Source organism: Primulina eburnea, chromosome 18, assembly GCF_022965805.1.
Source record: "Primulina eburnea isolate SZY01 chromosome 18, ASM2296580v1, whole genome shotgun sequence".
NCBI classification, from domain to species: domain Eukaryota; kingdom Viridiplantae; phylum Streptophyta; class Magnoliopsida; order Lamiales; family Gesneriaceae; genus Primulina; species Primulina eburnea.
The window spans coordinates 24772813-24795560 of NC_133118.1; the positions used below are offsets into that span (position 1 = coordinate 24772813).

General features: G+C 36.2%; 1 protein-coding gene across 1 annotated transcript; it reads right to left on the minus strand.

Moving 5' to 3' along the window:
- Positions 1 to 15166: 15166 nt before the first annotated feature.
- On the minus strand, positions 15167 to 18632 carry LOC140820317 (serine/threonine-protein phosphatase PP2A-2 catalytic subunit-like). Its single transcript, XM_073180665.1, has 6 exons — positions 18020 to 18632; positions 16833 to 16947; positions 16406 to 16514; positions 16243 to 16320; positions 15799 to 15990; positions 15167 to 15710 (listed from the first exon to the last, which is right to left on the minus strand). The coding sequence occupies exons 1-6, from the start codon at positions 18270 to 18272 to the stop codon at positions 15537 to 15539; spliced, it is 921 nt and encodes a 306-aa protein (XP_073036766.1). The 5' UTR covers positions 18273 to 18632; the 3' UTR covers positions 15167 to 15536.
- Between the last annotated feature and the right edge of the window lie 4116 nt (positions 18633 to 22748).

A 22748-nucleotide genomic window follows, 5' to 3' on the forward strand; every position in this document is an offset into this window, starting at 1 on the left:
TAAGCATTCCTTAGACGTAAACTTGAGCATGTTTCAAAACTTACACGATTCGTTTGAAAACATGGACAGGGGTCCCGGTTTTAACCCAAATCAACCCGAATTTCAACCAAAATTTTCCCAACATGAGATATGACTTAAACCTACATGTCCATCCTAAAAACCAGTTATTCCAGCCTACTTATAACCCTTGAACCAACCCCGATATGCTTCTGGAATTTTACTTTACGTGCTAACTCAAGACCCTAGTACACCAAATGTTATACACCTTAGATCCTAGCTCGAAACCACATGGACCAGCACCTCACCAGCTATACTGGGACCATGTTTGAATCCAAGAGGCTCTCGTGGACCAACCCTAGCTAACCCCACTGCCCAAAGCACCAGCCCCGTGCATCACTTCCCTCCCGAAGCCACGCCGCAACAAGACACCGAGTCACCCCTAAACCTAACCCCTTCGACCAACTCCTTACCCACAACCATCTGTCCTTGGCCCCCTTACAGCCTTGTCACACCAAACAGGGTCAGCTCCTTGGCTGGAAACAAACCATGCACGACCACGCAGCCCACATCCTTCAATCTCGCCCAACCCGAGCACATATGTGCTAAACCTCGATCGGCCCTCCATGCTCGCCCTTTAGCCACTCCAGCCCCTTACTCCCTTGGCCCCTGACGTTCTCCGCCCCTAACACAAAGATCAGCAGTACCCCTTGCACGATGGTAACCAAAAACGTGAGTTACAAACACATGTATGCATTTATTTTCATGTAAACCATGCAAAAATGAAGCTACAAGATGGACCAATGTTTTTCCTCATGCAATAACACATAAATCAGCATATAAACATGGTGTGAATGATGATAAAGGATATGGTGTGTCTTAGCATTTATATGATCAAAAGCTTGAAGATACACGCCTGGGACGTGAAACAGAGAAGCGGGGAGAAGTTCTCTTGAAGAACAATCAATGTCCGAGACTTGCTGGAGTTTTTTGATGAAGAACACGTGAGAGAAGCTGCTGAAAGGTGGGGTGGTGGCTGCTAAGTAGAGGAATAGGTTTAGGGTGGCTTAAAGGGGCTTTTAAAATGATTAATTAAGCACTAATGAGCCTAATATGAAAATTAAAGGATAAAAAGGGTTTTGAGCCCATCAAGCTTAAAAATAAACCCAAAGGGTCCAATAACACTCCCAAAAAATATTTCATTTTGATAGTTTTTGAAAATATCGCTTGAGCCCCCAAAAAGTCCTCTGATTCGACGAAATTTACGTACCGATGAAAAATACGCTCCGGCGGGTAAAAATACCCAACAAAGCCTATTTCTTAAAAAATACACTTAAAACACCTTTTATTAAGTAAAAATGAAACGTCCACTACTCGTTTTGTTTAAAAAGTACTAAATTGTTTTTTTTCTAAACCCTCACAAATTCGGCCGAACACATACAAAAATATATAAAATATTTTGACACCATTTTAAAAATAAAAAAACTGAATATATTTGAAATTCAAAGGAAATAATTCAAAAAATAAAATCGTCAAATGTTTTCAACTCCCAACTTAGCAATTTTGCTAAAACTAACAACCTCTCAAAAACCACTCAAAAGCATAATCAAAGTCCTAAAATTATATTTAACAAACTTAAAATCCTATATCATAACCATAAGTGCGGTAAACTACTAGAGTTGATCATCGGGTTGTGTGCACCTTCTGTCCAGTCAGATCAAGTATCAAGACCTCCCTTATCATTATTATCATATTCACCTGTATCGATCACACGTAGTGAGTCTAAAGACTCAACACACCATATTATTGATAACAAATAATACGTATACAGATCACAAGCAACGGTGAAAATACTTTTACGTAAAATATCATTTTCATTATCATCCATAAACTTAAATATTTTCTATATCAACATAAACATATTCATATTCATCGTATACGTACATGTAAAGTGAGTGTCTCGCAAGTTGGCATCTTGAGTCAAGCCAAGTCAATGGTTGGGTTTCAGTTATACACAACAGCTAATTGGGATAACAAACCAACTGCCATGTATAACAGATAGGCTTCTTAATCGATGGCAGGCAGGAATATAAAAGGAGATGGAAGGCTTGTGAAAGAGACACAGATAACAAAATAAATTACAGAGGAGAGTTTCAAGAGAAGGGAAGAAGAGAGATCTGGAAAGCTAGAGAAGATTGTATTCTTTGTTCTTGATTAGAAGCTCTGTAATTGTAAGTGTAATCGGGTGCATTGGTTCATTCAATAAAAAGAATGGTTGCTCTCCCATGGACGTAGGCATTTCTTTGCCGAACCACGTAAATCTCTTTGCATGTGTGAATATTGTTGTGTGTGTGTGTGTTGCTGTAAACGCATATCCAAGAAGAACGAATCCTAACAAGTGGCGCCGTCTGTGGGAATCTACGAGGATGGGTTCGTTAAAATTCGACATTGAAAAATTCTCAGGCAAAAATGATTTTGGCTTGTGGAGGATCAAGATGCGTGTGATCTTGGTGCAACAATGACTTGTCGAAGCCCTGAATGGAGAAGCAAATATGGCTACAACCTTGAAGGACACAGAAAAGGAAACAATTCTGGAGAAGGCTCATAGTGCAATCATTCTCAGCCTTGGAGATAAAGTCCTTCGTGAAGTTTCGAAGGAGAAATCTGCAGAAGATATATGGAAAAAGCTGGAAAAGTTGTACATGGCCAAATCTTTGGCCAATCGCCTATACATGAAGCAACGCTTGTACTCCTTCAAGATCAGAGATGAGAAAAATCTCCTGGATGAAATCGATGAATTCAACAAGATCTTGAATGATCTGGATAATGTGGACATCAAACTTGAAGAGGAGGACAAGGCTTCGTTTCTGCTAAATGCACTCCCTCATGCATATGACAATTTCAGAGAAGCCATGTTGTATGGAAGAGAAAAGACAATCTCGCTTGAAGAGGTCTTATCAGCCATTCAAGCGAAGGAACTTCAGAGGAACCATCAAACAACAAAAGAACCCCAAGGTGAGATATTTTATGTGCGAGGAAGAACAGAAAAGAGATCGCAAAAGGGGCCAAGAAATCGATCCAGATCAAAGAGTCAAACAAAGTATAAATGCTTCAATTGCCATCGTGAAGGACATTTTAAAAGAGATTGCCCAGAAAAGAAAAGAAGATACCAAGAAAGGCCCAAACAAAATGATGAAGTAGCAGCTGTAGTTGATGGATACGAATCAGCAGAAGCTCTCATGATCTTAGATCAAGATCCTAATAATGACTGGATTCTTGATTCGGGATGCACTTTCCACATGTGCCCTATGAAATCTTGGTTTGAAAGCTTCACAGAATCTGATGAAGGATTAGTGCTACTGGGAAATAATAAGCCATGCAGAATTAAAGGTACTGGCTCTATCAGATTGAGAATGCACGATGGACAAGACAGGTTACTGAACCAAGTGAGGTATGTTCCTGAATTAAAAAGGAATTTGATCTCACTAGGGACTCTTGATAGTGATGGTTTCATGTTTAAATCTGAAAATGGAACCATGAAAGTGATGAAGGGTTCATTAGTTGTCATGAAAGCTGTAAAGAGGAACTCACTGTATGTACTTCAAGGAAATACAGTGGTAGGTGGGGCTGCTATGGCACAAATGACAGCCAATAATGCAAGTCTTTGGCATTTAAGGCTTGGCCATGTGGGAGAAAAAGGGTTGATTGAATTATCAAGACAAGACCTGCTGTGTGGGGACAAAATTCAAAGCTTAGAATTTTGTGAGAACTGCATATTTGGAAAAGCAAAAGGGTGCACTTCGGATGTGGTAAACACACAACAAACAAGCCACTAGATTACGTTCATGCTGACCTTTGGGGCCCCTCAAGGACAGCAACTCATGGAGGAGGAAGATATTTTTTGTCCATAGTAGATGACTATACCAGGAGACTATGGGTTTACATATTGAAAACAAAGGATGAAGCAGCACTGAAATTCAAAGAATGGTTGCAGGCAATCGAGAATAAACTGGACAAAAAGTTGAAGCATCTCCGAACAGATAATGGATTAGAATTCTTTTCTGAATCATTCAAGGAACTTTGCAAGTCAAAGGGAATCACAAGACACAGGACTGTTGCTTGAAACCCACAACAAAATGGGGTAGCAGAAAGGATGAATCGTACACTGTTAGAACGAGTGAGATGCATGATAATAAGTGCTGGTTTACCTAAATCTTTCTGGGGAGAAGCAATACATACAGCATGCTACTTGATAAACCGATGCCCTTCAAGTGCTATCAATTTTAAAACACCAATGGAATTGTGGAAAGGAAGCCCGACTGAATACTCACACCTTAGAGTATTTGGTTGTTTGGCATATGCCCATATCAAGCAAGATAAACTAGGAGCAAGGGCTTTAAGATGAATCTTTATTGGTTATCATGATGGAGTCAAAGGATATAAAGTATGGAACTTGGAAGCCACTGGTCCTAAATGTTTTAATACACGGGACATCACTTTTGATGAAAGCAAGATGGGCTATGGATGGAAAGAAGGGTGCACTGTGATGAGCAAAACAGGTTATCAAGAAACACCAATTGAGGTGGAGCCAATTCACAATACCCCACAAGAGTCTGTGGTAGAAGAAGGAGATGAAGTTTCCACAGGAATTACAGATCATCATGCTACTGCCCAAGATCAACAGACACACATTTTAGCAAGAGACAGGCCGAGAAGAGAAGTCAGACCCCCTAAGAGGTATGCACATGCAGACTTAACATGGTATGCTCTTTCTGTAGCTGAAGAGGTGGAGTTCCTTGAGCCAACAACCTATGAGGAAGTTATCACTTGCAGCAAAAGAAAAGAATGGCAAGAAGCAATGGATGATGAGCTTCAATCCCTACTGAAAAACAATACGTGGCAGCTGGTAAACAAACCCAAGGGGCAGAGGATACTAGGATGTAAATGGTTGTATAAAGTAAAAGAAGGGCTGACAGAAGCAGAAAAATTTAAGTACAAAGCAAGGTTGGTGGCGAAAGATTATTCTCAGCTGGAAGGATTAGACTTTAATGAGATTTTCTCCCCGGTTGTCAAACACTGCTCTATAAGAATAATACTCGCTTTAGTAGCCCACTTGGACATGGAGCTTGAACAACTCGATGTAAAAACTGCATTCCTCCATGGAGAACTCGAAGAAACCATTTATATGGAAAAGCCTAAAGGATTTGAGCCAAAAGGGTCTGAACAGAAAGTTTGTCTCCTTAAAAGATCTCTCTATGGACTTAAACAAAGTCCAAGACAATGGTATAAGAGGTTCGATGTGTTTATGTTAAAGATCAACTTCGAAAGGAGTAGTTATGATAGTTGTGTCTACTTTAAACTCGGAGACAATGGAGTGATGACTTACCTCTTACTGTATGTGGATGATATGCTCATTGCAAGTGTGAGCAAATCTGAAATACAAGCTTTGAAACAGCTGCTTAGTTTAGAATTCGAAATAAAAGACTTGGGAAAAGCCAAGAGGATATTAGGGATGGAAATCACAAGGAAAAGGGACCACAATATTCTGTTTTTGAGCCAAGAGACATACATAAAGAAAGTGATCAAACGTTTCACTATGCATGATGCTAAAACAGTAAGCACACCATTAGGACACCACTTCAAACTCTCCCTGGTACAGTCACCAACAAGTGAAGAGGAGAGGATGAAAATGATGAATGTTCCATATGCTAGTGGTGTGGGAAGCATCATGTATGGGATGGTTTGTAGTCGACCGGACTTAGCCCACACAATAAGTTTGATTTCCAGGTTCATGGCCGATCCGAGGCAGCCTCATTGGGAAGCGCTGAAATGGACTCTAAGATACTTAAGGGGCACAGTGAATGTGGGATTAATGTTCAATAATCAACCTGAAATCACAAAACAAGCTCTTGAAGGTTTTGTGGATTCTGATTTTGCAGGGAACATAGACACAAGAAAGTCCATAACAGGTTATGTCTTTACCTTATTTGGTACAGCTATTAGCTGGAAAGCTGCATTACAGTCAGTAGTAGCTCTATCTACTACCGAAGCAGAGTTTATAGCTGTCACGGAGGCAATTAAGGAAGCAATCTGGCTTAAGAGACTCCTAGCTGAGCTTGGAATAAAACAAGAACATGTGGTGGTCAACTGTGATAATCAAAGTGCGATCCATCTGTCAAAGCACCTTGTATTCCACAAACGATCGAAGCATATCGATGTCAAGCTGCATTTTGTAAGGGACGTCATCTCTAAGGGAGAAATCAAACTTGAGAAGATAGCAACTGAAAACAATCCTGCAGATATGTTAACAAAGTCACTACTTTATGTCAAGTTCAAGTCCTGCTTGCACTTGATTAATACAGTGACTGCAGAGTAGATCAAGGTGGAGAATGGAGATTAGCCAAGCTTGGAGACAAGGTGGAGATTTGTAAAGTGAGTGTCTCGCAAGTTGGCATTTTGAGTCAAGCCAAGTCAATGGTTGGGTTTCAGTTATACACAACGGCTAATTGGGATAACAAACCAACTGCCATTTATAACAGATAGGCTTTTTAATCGATGGTAGGCAGGAATATAAAAGGAGATGGAAGGCTTGTGAAAGAGACACGGACAACAAAAGAAATTACAGAGGAGAGTTTCAAGAGAAGGGAAGAAGAGAGATCTGGAAAGCTAGAGAAGATTGTATTCTTTGTTCTTGATTAGAAGCTCTGTAATTGTAAGTGTAATCGGGTGCCTTGGTTCATTCAATAAAAAGAATGGTTGCTCTCCCGTCGACGTAGGCATTTCTTTGCCGAACCACGTAAATCTCTTTGCATGTGTGAATATTGTTGTGTGTGTGTGTGTTGCTGTAAATGCATATCCAAGAAGAACGAATCCTAACAATACACGTATCCCTTTTCGTTGAATTCAAATCGTTAATTGTGACTTTCGTATTCGTATTGGACGCGATGAATCCATCTACATGTAACCACAGCACTGGACGGTGGGGACATCAGCGACACTCTCACCCGTCAACTGAGCCTTGACCTTACGTATTAACATATCATTGTATTCGTATTAGTCACAATTACTTCACATCCTTCAACATTTCATATTTCCATCACTTTATAAAAATTAAAGAATGCATATATCATTTTTCTTTTAAACTAAACATGCAACATATCTTTTAACATTAACGTTTCATCATAAAATTTGATAAACATTTGAAATAATCATATTAACATATAAAACAGCATTCAGAGCACTACCATGACGTTTACTAATTTTCAGGTGTAAAATTACTGTTTTACACCTAGACGTAAAATTTCACGATTTTGACCATTTTTTATTTCCGTTAACTCTAGACCATCCCAAATAATTATTTAAGATTAGATAAATTTTTTTGTATTTTTATTTAGCTTAAATCGATGGTTTTTTTATTTATTATTTAATTATAAATTATTATGGTGTTTTAATCCCGTATTAATTCGAATTTTAAGATAAAATTCCCCAATTTAAAAGATAGACTTTCAATATTTTTTTTGCCATTGTGAACCATGATTTGACCCCCATTGAACCATGATTCAAACCCTATCCAAGAAAACCTTAAGTTCGAACCATGCCAAGAAAACCTATGAGCCAACTTATGTATTTCCGTGAGTCATGCTCGAACCACCCTGAACCATCTTCGGACCAGACCTCCCCTGGACCCTCATGAACCCTTAGAACCCCTAGCACTTGACCCTAGCTCGACCGAAGCAACCCATAACAGCAGAAAGCAGCGGCCGAGTAACCCTTAAGCACTAGGACTCTTCGATTTATTTGCTAGGACCCCAATCACCGAGCTAGCCCCTGACTCAGACCCTTGTGCCCCCTCTCGGGGCCCTAGAGACCTAGCCTAGCCTAGCTCTAAGCCCCATGGCCGAGCTACAAACCCATGAGCATGCTGCAACCCCTACGCGCCTTGGCTCAAGAAGAGTCCAAGCTTGCTAGGACTTCTTCCCAGCCACCGTACTCGAGTCCTAGCATGGTTAGGACTCCTCTCCTAACAAACCATGAACCATCCCAGCCCTGGTCGCACCCAAGTCGAACCATGCACCTTGGTTTCCCTCAAAGTCGAAGCTTGACATAAAACACACCCACTTGATTCCATCTTGTTCGTGTCTCTTTTGCAGCATATTAGTGCATCCTAGGACTCTTTAAATCGTGTAAATACAACCCATAACAATTCCTAATCATGGCAGCCCCTTCATGTACATATAAATCATTTTTTGGATCAAAAATCAAGTTTTAAAACCCATGTTGATGCATAAACGAAAATAAATCAAAGGGGTACTTGTTTATCATGCAAAACATATTCAAACACTTATTTAGGGCGTGATGGATGAGTGAAGGAAAGAATACGGCGTGCCTTTGGGTGTATAACGCAAGAATATTCGTTGACGAAGCGAAGAACGACGACGAGAAGACCTTAGGTGAATTTTCCTTGAAATTTCGAACCTTTGCTTTGATGAATATGTGTGTGTGCCGTGAGTTGTTGTGATGAAAAAGAGTCCTTGTAAACTTTAAGGGGTGGCGGCGTGTGATATCATTTAATTATGGGGTGGGTTTAGTCTTTTATAATTAATCAATACACCGACAATAACTTAGGCCCATTAACATGGTTAGTTAGGCCCATTAAGCCCATTAGTGCATTAATAAAATATTTCGTTTAGGAAAGTTTGTGAATTTATTAGCCAAGCTGCCAAAACGTTCGTATTTTTTTTGAAAATCGAATACCGATAAAATTTACGTCTCGTCGTATAAAATCACCTCAAAACTCCTTATTTTCAAAAATAATAAAAAGCATCAACCTTATTTTAAATAATTAAAAATAATTATTTAATAAAAACATTTTTATTCCATTTTTCAGCGTTCGGTCTCCGTTCTTCGATGAAACTCGAATAACTTTTAAAAATATATTTTAATGCATTCAAGTAGGTAACGACTATAAATTCATATAAACATATCACACATAATTAATTTAGCAATTAAAATCAATTAATTAGCTATTATTCATTTTCCCTAAATTTGCATGCAGTTGGATTACGTCATCTAATTTTGGACCTTACAAATTAAAATTAATCATTCAGTAAAAATATTTTTCTTAATTTTCCTCGGTCTCCGTTCCTCGTTCGGGCGCAAATACATCTTAAAATCTTAGTGCATGAATATTTAAATAAACCATGAATTAAAACACAAATTCATAAAATAAACATGCATTTAATGCTTTAAAACAATTTAATAAAATACCAAAAAAATTAATAAATTGCATGCATGATTTTTACGTGGACCATCAAATTTTCGGGACGTTACATAAAATATGCAAAAAATAATTTTTATATAATTAAATAATTGACTCTTAACATTTAAACTCAATAAAAACCTAACATCATTTTCGAAAATTCCAAACAAATAAACCTAAAATTTGAAACTAAAAAAAAAAAACAAAACAATTCAATTCTGAATATTTTGAGGCGTAAAAAAAGTAATTCACGTCGACATCCATAAAATATTTAAACCATCCAACGAAATAATTTGTTTTCCAACTAAAATGCAATAAAATAAATTAGAGTGTGAAATAAGTTTTAATATGCATGAACCTCATAAATTGCAAGGCCAATCGGGAATATAACGTCCAAAAATCATCTCACATAAACCGCATGCATGCAAATTATTTACATTGCTTAATTGCAATAATTAATTGATTTTAAATATTTAAATGATTCATATTATATGATTGAAGATTTAATTGTATGTTTTCATGAAAACTAAAGATTTGATCCGGACATTCGATAATAGGCTGGGAAAGGAGATCGGGGACAACCAAGATAAAAATAATTTTCAATAAATGTTTTGAGGCTTGATAATATGATTAATTTTTTTAAAAATGCTGGAGTCTAAATTATTTTACGAGGCGAGTTCTATTTTATCCAGGAAGCTTGTTATAGTCAAACGAAGAACCTTTAAAGCAAAAATTATTATTTTTGAAAAAAAAATTGGAATATTTTATTTTACAATTAAATAGATCTTAATAGGCCTGATTTAGCTAAGATTAATGGACCTAATTATTCTTAAACAAAAAATCCCAAAACCATAACTCATTAACACCTAAATTTTTGAAAATAATAAATAAGAAACTAGGGTTCTTGAGACTCAATTCAGTCAAAATTTTCACACACCACATACGCAAAAATTCAAAATTTGAAGAGCAAAAATTCAAGGAATTTTCGTCGCCCATTCGTCCCTCTTCGCAATCCACGTCAACGATCGAATATTCGAGCGTTTTTAACCCAAAGGCACGCTCTAATACTTATTTATGCACAATTCAAATCATATTTTATGCATGATTGATGTTTGCTAGCATGAAAAACAATTGAGTCCAAAATATTTAACGCTTTGAATATTATTTTCAATGTTTTGATAATTTTATGCATATACGAGCGAGTTATGAATTCTAACGAGCACATTGCCAATATAAGATTTTTAAAGGACGAATAAAGAGTCGTTTAAGGGAGAAACATGGGCTGGAAACATGAAAGGCTAAAGGAGAGTCGACCTAGGGTTATCCTTGGGGCTTAAGAGACAAAGTGGTTCGGCCAAGAGAGAAACACACCAGGGGCCGTCCAGGGCTGGGTCAAGATCCTGTGTTGGCTGCAACCAAGCGAGCTAGAGGGGTCTTTGGTGGCTGGACTCGGCAGCAGCAGGAAAAAAGGAGAATTCACAAGCCCTAGGACTCTTCACGCACGCATGCGTGCGGCGGGTTGCAGGGGCCTGGGCTGGTGCGCGTCACTAAAAAGAATCTAAAAGTCAATGATTGGAAGCTATCTTTCCTCGTGTGGTCTCACATTTATTGACTCTACTGTGCTCATCTAATATTAAATCTTTTATGCTACCTGGATTAATGTTCTTTACGAAGAAGAAAAAAACTTTTGTCCAAATCACCTCCAAAGATATTATATGCAAGTTGTTTGCTTTTCCAAGCTTTGTAACATGTAATGTCAACCCCCTAATTCCGCATCATTGTCATAATAGAATTGATTGAGGTGTCACTTGTTACTCCCGAAAGTTCTTTACCAATACGTCACAAATGACAGATGAGCTTGCTTGTCGGCTTTTTACACTTCTTGCCAAGTCACAAGTTTGTGTCTTGCAGTATGTATGAATCTCAAAATATGTCTCATAGTAATGTTTGGAAGTCTAAATTCTCCTGGTGCAACCTTTACTTATGCAACAAACCGCATATACACTTGGGGGAAGATTTCACACTTTCAAACTCAAAAGAAAAGTTCAACGCAATTTTAGATAATTCTTTTTTCACGACAGCCTTGTTTAAAATTCCTGACCAATATAGATATTAGAACCATTGGTTAATGAATATGTATCATTACTAGCATGCACATGAATCTCAATATCATCTAAATGCATAACAATGAGTTCAATATCGTTTTGCTGAATGAAGACATTGTCATCCACATGCACATCAGCCATGTACTCCACATCATTTTCCTAACTGAGCACATTATTTATATCTATATTCTGATTTGAACAAACATTATTCACATATTCGAATAGCTCATTGTTGCAACATTGCAACAATGATAAAAGACAAAAATTCTATCAAAGTAATCATCATACAATCTTTTTCACTACCATCATTGTATTCATTATCTACATCTCCATCATTCAAATCATGCACATTTATATCAACAGGCAAAATGCAATCAGTTCCAACAATATCAAAAGTTCTATCCGTCTCAACAACATCGAAAGTAGCAACAACATTGTGTTCAACTTTGACATAAAGCATAGGTCTGTCTCTCGCACAACCAAAATATAAGCACGTTTTCAAATCATTATCATTTTCAATACGCATAGGACGAATATTGCAATACTTCACATCCGATATATAACTGAATCTCAATTGTTTTGTGCCATCTAGATTCTTAACTTTATATATCTCACATCGTAAATATTCTATCGAACAAATTTCGGAGTCCACGGGAATGGCTGACCACTTACCAGTAGATCATTGACGCCATTTAAATATATTATCTTCATTACTTTTTCATTCAATGTCGTACTCAAAGATGTTGGCATATCCTATAAAATTATAAAACATCGGTTACATGCTACAATCAATCAAGTGTAATAGAAATATTATTAATTCAAAATATTTATTTCAATAAAAAAACCTACCGAACGTGATGGAACTCCACCAAACATTATGACATGATGAAATCCGACCGAACGCGATGAGATTCAACCCAACATGATGCAACACCACCCAAACCCAATCAAACATGATGTCCCTCGACCCAACATGATGAAACACAACGCAAAATGATGAAACCCGACCAAACATGATGTCATTTAGCCAACATGACGAAACACAACCCACCATGACGATACAAGACCCAAAATCATGACACTCGGCCCAAAATATATTCTAAAAACAAAGCAATACCTGGCCCAACATGATGCAACTCGACCGAAACCTCTAACAATGTTGAAACTCAGCCTCAAAAACTCAACCCAGACCCTTGAATCATTTCAACACTTGTAAATTACAGACAACATTTTCATTTTCATCGTAAACAAAGAGATCATTATAAAAAGTTTGGTATAAATAACACCTACATTGTAAAATTATACTTGCGTTTCTCAAATTATCTTTGATTCAATATTTCTTTGGTTTCGTCATAAATGATATTATCTAACCTTAGCTAACTCTCTTAATTATTGTATTAATAAGTCCATTCACCCTTCATTTTAATTAAATTTCAAATATTTTATATATTTTTTATTGGCCCCAACAATCAGTATCGAACCTATAAAAAATTGGCACCTCGGTACTATGGCCCTTTTAAGATAGTTCAAAAAATTGGACAGGTTGCTTACAGAGCCGTGCCTATTAGGAGGCAAATGAGTCCAATGACTCAGGCCCCTCTTTTTGGGAGCCCGAAATTTTTTTTAAAAAAAATTTATTGTATATAATAATAGTTATTAGATAGCCCAAAATCAAGTATTTATTAAATGGAACTTGCTTAGCCTGTTATCGATTTATTCCTCAATCTTCCCCAATATTCATCTGCAAACAAGCTTTAATCGACTCCAGTCATTGCGTCGCCTCTAGGTTTGATTGAAAGACCCGTGAGGAGCTGTAAGTCTATTTTCTTGTATTTGCTTTGTTCAAGCTTCTAATTTTTTATTGTAGTTTTTTACTTTCTTCGGGGCTTTATGTGGTATCTATAATCTACTCTTTTTGACTGAAATTTTGGTGGATGTAATGCTTATCCGGCTTTTAAATGCACATATTGATTATAAAATATTGTTGACTGTCCCGGTCACAGCAGCAAATGCAGAGCGAAGTTTCTCAAAGATAAAGCTCATCAAAACTTTTCTCCGATCAACCATGTCACGAGAAAGATTGAATGGATTGGCTATGTTATCGATTGAGAAAGAAATTACTGAACAACTTGATTATACAGACTTGATTAGTATTTTTAGCTTTAAAACTGTTAGACGGATTGTTTTTTAGTGATCATTTTGGACATGTTTGATATTTTTATTCCTTTAGTTTTTTATATTGTCTTTGACGTATTGATTTAATTTGAAAAATTGCTATGGAACGAAAAAAAATATGAACACACATTATGATTCGGAGGTCTTTTTAAAAGTTAGACTCAGGCCCAAATATTGTTAGGATCGGCCCTGGTTGCTTATAAACAAAAGTTTTCTCCGGGGACTAGAATGAAGAATCCACCCTGTTTGTTATTCATGCTTCTTGTGCAAAGAAAGCAGTGGGAAATCTATCTCAGGAACAGAGTCTTCCAATGGTCTGGACACTGATCTAAGCTTTGGTTATGAGCCACAACTAATTCTTTCCAAACGGATAAAAAACAAACGAAGAGAGCCGCGACCTCAGGTATTGACGCAATGGAAAGAAAAACCACCCGAAGAAGCTACTTGGGAGGATGTCGCAGATTTATCAATTCAGTTTCCTACATTCAACTTTGAGGACAAGGCTGGTCTCGCGGATCTCAATCAGTGAGAATGAAAAGTCCATAATAAAAAATGTCTGCATAAGAGAAAGGTAAGTAGGTTAGTCGGGAAATAACAAGGTGGGAAAGGGGAAATTCGTAGACAGTTATCAATTATATTTGTTGTTGGGTGAAATTACGTTGCTAGGGTTAAATTATCTTTTTTGTACGGAGAAATAATCTCTGCGAGTATTAATCAGTGTTCTAAAAAGCGTGCGCATAAGCACGTTTCAGCTTAAAACTCGACAAAAACGCTCTGCTTATTAGAAAAGCAGAAAAAACGATTAAACCATAGTTTGATCGAATTAAGCGTCATTAAGACGTTTAATTAAGTTTGTTTAAGCACAATTAATAGCATCTATTTATTTTTAATTTTTTTATTTTGAAGGTATGTTTTTTATTTTAAAATAATAAATTAGATTTATAATTTAGATGTTTATTTTTTAATTTTAATTATGATTAAGCATGTCTAATAATGATTTGATAAATATTTAGCATTTTTTAATGTGATCTAGTTGCAAAAACAAATAAAGATTGTAATTTTGAGATTTTTATGATTTTATAAATATGAGAATTAATGCATCAAACTTAAATTTATAATATTGATGTATCATTCTATCTATTTATTAGTTTGAGATAATTACAATTACATTAAAGATAAAAAACGCTTCTTCACGTTTAAGCATGTACTAATCTCGCTTAAGCTTGAAAAACTTGGAGCTCGACATCTGCGCTTCGGGACGCTTCACGCTTTTTAGAACCTTGGTATTAATATTGTATTCATTGTGTTTGTAATGTTCATTCCAGTTCCTCCTATGTGTTGATATAAATGTTGCAAGGATTTTCTACTGTTAAAAATTGTGGTAGAAACTAGCAAACGTAACAATCACATTAAACTTAATCATATACACAATCTGACTTGAACCCAAATTTAATGGATTGACCTATGAGACAATTATACTTGTAATTTTTTTGACTTCTCCAATTTTTACATAATACATTTACAAAAACTTCAATACAATTCCACTAACATACCCATAACTGATACAAAAAGATCATGTCATCCCTAATCATAATTAATGATTGTATAAGAAATAAACAAATTGAGCAAAAAATATAATAAGTGCTATCAATTCTAGGATAACCCAAAGAAGGCAAGCCCAAGGGCACGATTCAGTTGAAAGAAATTATGATTAGTTGTCAGAATAAAATGGGAAAATACTTCCTCCATCCTTTTAAATTACAAAAAACACAATATTATCATGTCATTTTTTGCTTCTATTTTCTCACTGGGAAAGAAAGGAATATACAGCCCAAAAAACCCCTGCCACCATTACTTCTCTGGAGTACTTGAGTGAACTACCAATCGAAGAATGATGAAAAAAATCACTCTCCAACAAACAATTACTAATCTCCTAATGCGCATCAACAGTGACATAACGGCAAACGATTTTTACAAACGGCTGAAAAGAGGTCTAGGGTTCACAAAAAATAATCTGGAGTTTTGCGAGTCGTATCAGGTTCAATCTGCCGAGGAGCTGGGTCGAACTGGAGGAAATTCTGATCCATGTTCTCCCCAATTTCGAGTATGGCAGCCATATTTCCACAACGATAACAATAGTTTGGAGCGCTAAAGACTGTTACTACGTTCTTGTCCTACAAATACATGAAAGAGAAACGAGTGATGAAACTGTTGTTAGACATGAAGGTTGATGTGATTGTGTGATTCAGATTATTAGCATACCTGGCACCAATTGAAGCCCTCCATGACAAGCTGGTGAGCTCTTGAAATTAGGGAGAGACCATTGGTGTGGTTGAATTGAGCCGCGATATCTTGACCAAAAGTGTATCCAGCGCCACGGGGCGATATGCCCCAACCACAGCGATCATCCGGATCAGACCATAAGAGATCGCACATCGGTCCTTCATGTGGAACCTACAACCCAATCAACAAGCATGTAGATCAAGAACAGGCTTTGGAAAATGACTCACAACATAAAGATGTCAAGGAGGTATTCTCTTAGCTTAGAACAAAAATAGCATTATAGCTCCGGAGTAAAATATCAACACCAAACCCAAATTGTCCCATCGCCTCATACAAGCAAGGACAAAATACTAAAAATAGGATATACTATACATGTACCAGAGAGATAATAGAGACGCAAGTGACAATAAAAACTCCCGGTACCTCCTGTATACGGTCCAAAGCTCGGATGTTGTCTAGTGTATCAAGAGATGGTGAAAGACCTCCATGCAAACAAAATATCTAGAAGGAAGCATTGCAAGACATCAGACAAAAAGTTATTCCATTGACAAAACCAAAACGGAGTGTGGCAACTTATAATCCACACCTGACTCTCAATTAGTGCAGTCAAGGGTAGATAATCAAAAAGATCCGTGAAATACTTCCAGACGTTGGCATTGCCATACTTTCTCAGGCATTCATCATAGAACCCATATCTAGCAAACCAAAAGAGGTGAATTAGTCAACCTGAAAATGATCAAATTAAGAAGAATATAGTCTTCAAATTTTGGAGATGCTCAAGAACATAGCTAATTTTAACTTTCCATCTAAAGCCATTCAGTGAGCAGATCTGATATCAAGGAAAAATTTCATTTCATGTGAGATAAAATCTTTAAAACGATGCCCATTTCCTCCGTAATTTTGGGTTATAGTGTAAATTGTGCAGCTTTTCATTAGGTTTTGATGAGGATAATCTATGCCACTTCAAAGGATATCTATCGGTAAAAGCATATGGAAGAAAGTAGATGTCTTACACTTGAGTGATTTGCCGACTTTCATGATTCCCTCTAAGAATGGTAATTCTATCTCTATAACGAACTTTTAAAGCAACTAAAAGTGTAACGGTCTCCACTGAGTAGTACCCACGGTCTGCATGACACAAAATGTATCATTAGAGAACTGCTAAGATGTCCTTCTAACAGGCCAGCTAATTTATAGAACTATATTACCACAAGGATACACAAGACAAAATTCTTTATTAGTGAAGCATGATTCAATAATTGTGACCAAACTCAATTGCCAAAAGGACATGTTGGCAAGGATAGGTATCGAAGATTCCGTCGATATGAAAGAAAATACAGATGCAAAAACTCCAAAATTGCATGTCTAGAGTCATTACTGTAGTAAAGCCAGGTAAAGTTCCATAAAATGTGATAAGGAATCAGCTGTCATTCACACCTCATTGATTTTTCTTTCATTATTACCCTTCTTACCATATTAAAAACATTTTCAAATCACTCCATATTTTAAATAGAAAAAAATCAAAATAAAAATTCTCTTTTAAATCGAATAATTTTTCTAAATCGAAAATAATTTCGTGTTAAATATTTAATATTATTTGATCAAATTAAAAATAATAATAGCACATACAATGCATGTGCATCTTTTACTAGTGTATATATATATATATATACATATATATATATATATATATATATATATATATATATATATGTTATTTGTTTGATGCATATGAACTGGTTCTGTTGGGAGTTTTAGCTAATTTTTGAAACTTGGATAAATCATAGATGGGTTTTCTTCTTGTTTGTAGGTGTCCATCGTTGATATTTTGAGAAGATGACTAATTTTTTACTTTATAATTGATGTTTATATATATATATATATATATATATCTCTGAAACAATCTAGGCATAACAATTTAACGCTCATAATTCAGTTCACTTCCCACATGCAAATACATCGATTATCCAATTTATTTTTCTGGCCTAGACTAGAAACATCAATTATAAAGTAAAAAATTAGTCATCTTCTCAAAATATCAACGATGGACACCTACAAACAAGAAGAAAACCCATCTATGATTTATCCAAGTTTCAAAAATTAGCTAAAACTCCCAACAGAACCAGTTCATATGCATCAAACAAATAACACAAACCAAGATAAGCTCCATAAAATTGCCCAAAAGCCATGGAAAACTCACCAACATAGTCTCCCATGAAGAGGTAATTAGTATCGGGAGCGTTTCCGCCTATTCGAAAAAGCTCGATCAGATCGTAAAACTGTCCGTGAATATCGCCGCACACTGTCACGGGGCATTTCACCGGCTGCACATTCCATTCCTCCACTAAAATTGCTCGCGCTTGCTCGCATAGAGACCTCACATCCGCCTCCAATAGCGGCTTGCACTCCATCAACTGATCTATTTGCCTACCCAAATCCCCATGACCAGGCATTTTCTGTATAATTATTATAAAAAACACACAACCCCCCTTTCGGTTGCTCTAATTTCAAACCCGTAGATGTGAAAATTGAGTTTGTACTCAAATTCAAATTTAAGAAAATATAAACACAAAAAAGGGACTCCAGATCACAGCAGACCTAGAATTATGACAAATTTTGGCTTAAACTTCATCACCGGTCTCGGTCATCCAGATTCGTCTCTACTACAGGAGAATCAACAGAATTACTGATGTAACTTCGAGGAAATTTTCAGCCGAAATCATGTGGGGTAAAATTTGGCGTAGGGAAGAAAATGAGAGAAGAAGAATGGTAAAAAGCCAAATGAAACTCAAATGAACTCAAAATGAGATGCAAAAGAAGAGTCGGATTTCTCTAGCTATTTTATTTTACTTTCAATATTTTATTTCTAATTAATCTTTGTCATTTATATAATTAAAAATAAAATTTTTTATATTTCTAAACTTATTTAACATAATATAATCTCAATATTTATCCTATACAATTTATTTTTGATATTTATCTCTAAAATATAGTATCTTATATTTGAATAAAATTTTATTCCTAAAAACATATGTTTCCATGCTTGTAAGATTGGTTTTATGGCAAGATAATAAGGCCAAGATATTGGTGAAGTATATTTACGAAATATTCATAAAAGAACAAGGCGTAGCTTCTAGAGTTTCTATGAGAATACACAGAGTTCAGAATTGAAGATTTTCGTGTGGAGTTTGTGTGATTGATTCACATACTTTCCGTGTTACTCATTGGTGTTGACGACACTCAAGAAAAACACTGCGTGAAGTGTTGGGGAAGAGTGGTTTCGTTTGGTTTTAAGCAATACGGTTTTTGTTTTATGCATCTAGTATGTGGTTGGAGTTTTTGATGTATTTTAATATCTTGGAATGTCAAGGAATTTGGTTTTGTTAATCTCACTAGTATTGTTTTGTGTAAACAATTTACATATTTTTCTAGTGAAGTTTTTTAATTAGACATTGTACAAGTATTCGTACTTGTACATAATTTAATCCATATTATTCTAGTTATTAAAGTTTACGTATGTGTTAAATAATTAATTTTCGCTGCATGTTGTGTCATAGTGTTGACAACACCAGCGCACAACACTAATTGCTGATACACACATCATAAGTTATTTCATATTCGTTCATGATCTACAACACTTCTTTCAATTGGTATCAGTTCCAATGCTTGATATACTAAGTGATTGATTCTGTTTTTCTGTTGTTTTATAGGAAATATAACAATATCTCAATGAACACATTGGCTCAAGTGTTGCTTTTAGACCACCGGTCTTGGATGGATCGAATTATACGTTTTGAAAAGTCAAGATGAGGAGTACATAAAATTCATCGAGGAAAGAGCTTGGCAACGAGTTCTAGATGGTTGGTCACCACTTAGAATTGTTGATGCAGATGGTGTCAGTCAAGTTAAACTTGAGAGTGCATGGTCTAATGATGAGGTTCAGGCCTCAAATTTCAACTTAAAGGTAATCAATGCTATCTTTACCTCTGTTCATGTCAACATGTTCAGCCTCATTACCAATTGCATATCTACCAAAGACGCTCGGGACATTGTCCAAAACACTGTGAAGGATCAAAAAGTGTTCATAAAACAAAACTGAGGATGCTGACCTCCAAATTTGAGAGCCTCGGTATGGAAGAAAATGAGACCATTGTTAAGTATGATCGAAGGCTTCAGGACATAGCTAATGAAGCTTTTAGTCTCGGTGATCCTTTGTCTAATGAAAGGCTTGTCAGCAAGGTATTGAGATCCCTTCCATGACGGTTTAACATCAAGACCTGTGCCATTAATGAGTCAAACTGACGCGTTTACATTAAATCTAGAAGATTTGATAAGCTCCTTCAAGACGTTTGAGATGAATTTAGATTTGCAAAGAAGAGATAAGGGGAAGAACATTGCATTACAAGCTACTGATGACTCCTCCAACAATCTAATTCAGGAAGCAAATGAATCTGATCTCGATGAGAAGTCAATCTCCTTGATTACTAAGAAGTTCGGTTATTACTTGAAGAGAATGAGAGACAAGAAGGAAATTGTGCAACCAAGGAAACCTTTTTTTGGCCCTTCTGACAAAAATAAACTGCATACACCTACTCAAGGGTATTTTAAACCAAGAAATGATTTGATGGCTCGACCAGAAACTAAAATATTGGATTTGGTACAGTGCGGAGAGTGTTCTGGATATGGGCATTTTATGCAAATGAGTGTGCCAATCGACTGCACAGAAATAAAACATTGACCATTTCCTTGAGTGATGATGAAGAACTTGAATCCAGTAATGGAGATTATTTAACCTCTTTGTATGCTATTTTGAGGAATACACTCAAACTGCAAGTCAATCCACTTCGTGTTGTCATTGGTGTTGCAACACCGGGCCGCAAAACCATCTCACATTATGCCTTAATGCTAAATCTCTTGGGAACTCAAACTGTGAAGAAATCCAGGAAAGACCAAGAAGAGTTTACTATAGAGACTGTCCAGATGATGTATGAAAAGCTGTATGATGATTGAATCAAAATAAATGAGACAAATTCGACGATTTCAAAATAAAATAATGAGTTAAAAAGCAGTTTGTCTCGAATTTAAATCTTATTGAGTAGAAAGGATCTTGAACTTTGTAAAGTCGAGAATAATCATGAGAAAGCCTCACAAAATCTTGCAAAATTCAGCTCAAGTTCATCAAAGCATGACTCAATGCTAACAATGGGAAAAGATAGCAGAGTTGGTGTTGGATATGTTGAAAGCGTATACAAACATGGTGAATCTTCCAAATCCAGATCAAAATCAACTGTGCTTATAAAGGGAAATGAAGATCGTTCAGTCTCCTTAATGGTTGACTTTTTTGTGAAGAATCTGCCAACCTCGAAGCTAGTCTCGGAATAAAGGCCAAAACAAATCAAATTTCCCTAGACTCTTTTGAAAGTTGATACTCCAGTGAAGTTGTCACAAACCAAGAAGCCAATGTAAACCTCTACACCAAAGCAAAGAAATTGACAATTTATCTTCCATTACTACCATAAGCATGGGCCTATCAAGCCTTTTTGCTATAAACTAAGAGATGACTACCTGAATTGGCAATCAAATCGGGTATTGGACAAGGTGTTCCACAACACCAAGCACAAAACCGCAGTAAAAAATTCTTCCTCAAGGAAAATATGGTACCCGAAACTATTATCGATGCAATGTTATTTATACTTCTTTAAAAATTAACATTACAGGTGTGTGGTACTTTGACAGTGGGTGCTCACGCCATATGACCAGATCTAAAGAACACCTCACATATCATATTGAAGTAAGGAGTGGACGTGTAACTTATTGTGGTGGTGCCAAAGAAAGAATTGTAGGCAAAAGAACCCTGAATGTTGATGGGCTTCCTGAACTCCATAATTTTCTACACGTTTAAATACTTAACTCGAACTTTATAAGCATAAGCCAACTCTGTGATGATGCTTTGCATGTTAGGTTCAATAAAAACAATTGTGAAATTTTTAATGATGCCAATTTTTTTGTAATGTCAGGTGCTTGGTCTGCTGAAAATTTCTATCATTTGGGTGAATGTGATGATTTTCGAAGTGCCGACGTGAGTGATTGAACTATGGCATCAGAAATTAGGACACGTGAGCTTAAAAACTTTGAAGAATCTGTGCAAGTTTGATGATGAGAGAGGTATGCCCAATCTGAGTTCAGGTAATGCATATGTTTGTGGACCGTGTCAGAAGATAAGCATACCCGTGTTGCGCACTCGGTGTTGCAAAATTTGGGACAACACGGTGCCTTGAACTCTTGCACATGGATCTAATAGATCCAATGGATGTTGAAAGTTTGGGTGGTAAGAAATATCCTTTTTTTTTTATGTTGATGATTTTTCTCGTTTAATAAGGTAAGTTTTCTTAGAGAAAAATCTGATACTTTTGATTTTTTAAAGAAATTGCATGCTAGACTAACCAATTTGCCTGAAGTGAGGGTGGTTAAAATTAGAACTGATCATGGTAAGGAGTTCGAAAATTCTCATTTTAATTCTCTTTGAGATAAGAAATGTATCACTCATGAATTTTCAGCTCTGAAGACCTCTCAATAAAACAGCATAGTTGAAAGAAAAAATCAAACCTTTCAAGAAATGGCTCGGGTCATGCTATGTTCCAAAAATGTGTCAAAGCGCTTCTGGGCCGAAGCTTTAAAAATTGCATGTTTAATTTCAAACCGAGTATTTTTAAGGAATGGATCAACGATGACATTCTATGAAATCATCATGGGAAAGAAATCAAACTTTAAATACTTTCATAAATTGTTTTGAATGATAGAGATTATCTCACGAAATTCGATTCCAAAAGTGATAAATGTATATTTATTGGATATTCAATTAATATTTGGGCTTATCGTGTGTTTAATTTGAGAACTAGGACAACTATTGAGCCAATTAATGTTGAGTT